Below are 1,727 nucleotides of genomic sequence, written 5' to 3' on the forward strand. Positions count from 1 at the left end.
TAGATATGTGAAGGTATATTCATGTGTATGCTGTGCTTTGTCATGTTCTTTGCAGGGGAACAGACAGTGGTCAGGTGCTTGCCGTGTTGCCGTGTGCTCTCTTTGTGTATACATCTTATATTTTGTAGTCTTTCTTTCTCTTTTCTTTCTTTCTATATTATAATAATAATAAAAAAATATATATATATGTATATATATATATATATATATGTATATAATAAACACTCCACTTGATAATCACTAGAATAAATAGTTTTCAATAATGGTGTGGAGAGGATGGCTGTAAGGGGAGAAGGGAGGCCAAAAAAAAAAAATAAAATAAATAAATAAATAAAATTTTAATTTCAATATTATCAGTTTCTTTGTTTTGTGTTTCTACCTTCCATTTTAATGCAATATTATATTATTGTTCTTGTTTTCATTAGGTACAGCACCTTGAATTATATTTTTGCTAAAATGTGCTATACAAAAGACTTGACTTGACTAAAATAGACTTCCTCTAATTCCACTCTACAACATTTAGACAAAACTAAACTCAGTTAGGATGTAGAATTCTCACTATCACAGATAGTGACTTTGAAAAAACCAAAAAAACAAACAAAAGAAGAAGTCTGGGGTTTGCATCACCAAGGTGAGATGAACAGATTTGGTATGGTTTGAAAAGTATTGTAAGGTTTTTAAAGTCAGTAAAACAAATGACAAGTGCTGGTATCTCCCCAGCATGTGAACACATCATTTTCAGCAGAGTAACAGATCACAGCAGTTGATTTCAGTGACTTCTGGAAAACAAAAGCATCAACAAAAATTTTCCCATGAGAAAAATGTATCCTATAATTCAGATTGTGTGTTAGTTATAAATGTTTTAGACTCATTAGCTCTTATAAAAGGCCTAACTTTATTAAAGCTACAGTTTCATGACAACAATGATGACATAATTTCAGTTGTACATTAATCATCCTATTGTTTAACATTACAATATATTAGCTTCAGACGAACCAGATTTAAACACTTGAAGGGTAAAAATAATTTTTGTTGCTTTTCTGAACCAAGGATAGAAGAAAGCATAGATCAGAGGGTTGAGACAGGAATTAAAATAAAACAAAGATATAACGTAGACACCAGATAGGGTATTGAACAAGGTGTCCTGGCTTGAAAGTGAGATGCAAAAATACGGGCAAAGGCACATTAGAAACACAAGCACAACAACCCCAAGAGTCCTGGCTGCCTTTATCTCAGATTTCTTAGCTGTTACTTTACTGTGTTTGGCAGCTGCAATATGAGAGCGCATGGCCTGAACCTGAGACACAGCTACCACAAACACTCTCAAATACAGAACTATGATGACTGTTATTGGAATAATAAAGGTTATAATATTATCTACAACTATTGCAATAAATCCTATATCTGCTGCACAGTCTCCAGCACAAGAACTATTTCTGCTTAGTTGCTCCAAGTTACTTCTCAACAACACAGTGGAGTAGAAGAGAGAAAAGGTCCAACACAATGAAACAGAGATCCGAATTCTTTTTAAAGTAACTTTGGTGGGATAATGAAGTGGATCACAAATAGCTACATAACGATCAACTGAAATAAGCACCATGTTTCCTACTGAAGAAGAGGTAATAACTATGTCTAAGAAGCCATACATGGCACACATAAGGTCACCAAAATACCAGCAGCCATCGATCATCATAACTTGAAAGAAAATAAGAAAACCCACAAAGAAA

The 1,727-nt window shown here is 33.5% G+C and overlaps 1 protein-coding gene across 1 annotated transcript; it reads right to left on the reverse strand.

Moving 5' to 3' along the window:
* Positions 1–928: 928 nt before the first annotated feature.
* Positions 929–1,727, reverse strand: LOC119617067 (trace amine-associated receptor 13c-like). Its single transcript, XM_037975913.1, has one exon. It carries the CDS (start codon positions 1,691–1,693, stop codon positions 971–973), a length of 723 nt encoding a protein of 240 aa, XP_037831841.1. The 5' UTR covers positions 1,694–1,727; the 3' UTR covers positions 929–970.

The sequence above is a fragment of the Kryptolebias marmoratus genome, linkage group LG6 (genome assembly GCF_001649575.2).
Source record: "Kryptolebias marmoratus isolate JLee-2015 linkage group LG6, ASM164957v2, whole genome shotgun sequence".
NCBI classification, from domain to species: Eukaryota; Metazoa; Chordata; class Actinopteri; order Cyprinodontiformes; family Rivulidae; genus Kryptolebias; species Kryptolebias marmoratus.

What these genes read in the sequence shown, in the direction of transcription:
- LOC119617067 (XM_037975913.1), bottom strand. Translation starts at nt 1,693, where the DNA reads ATGATGATCGATGGCTGCTGGTATTTTGGTGACCTTATGTGTGCCATG.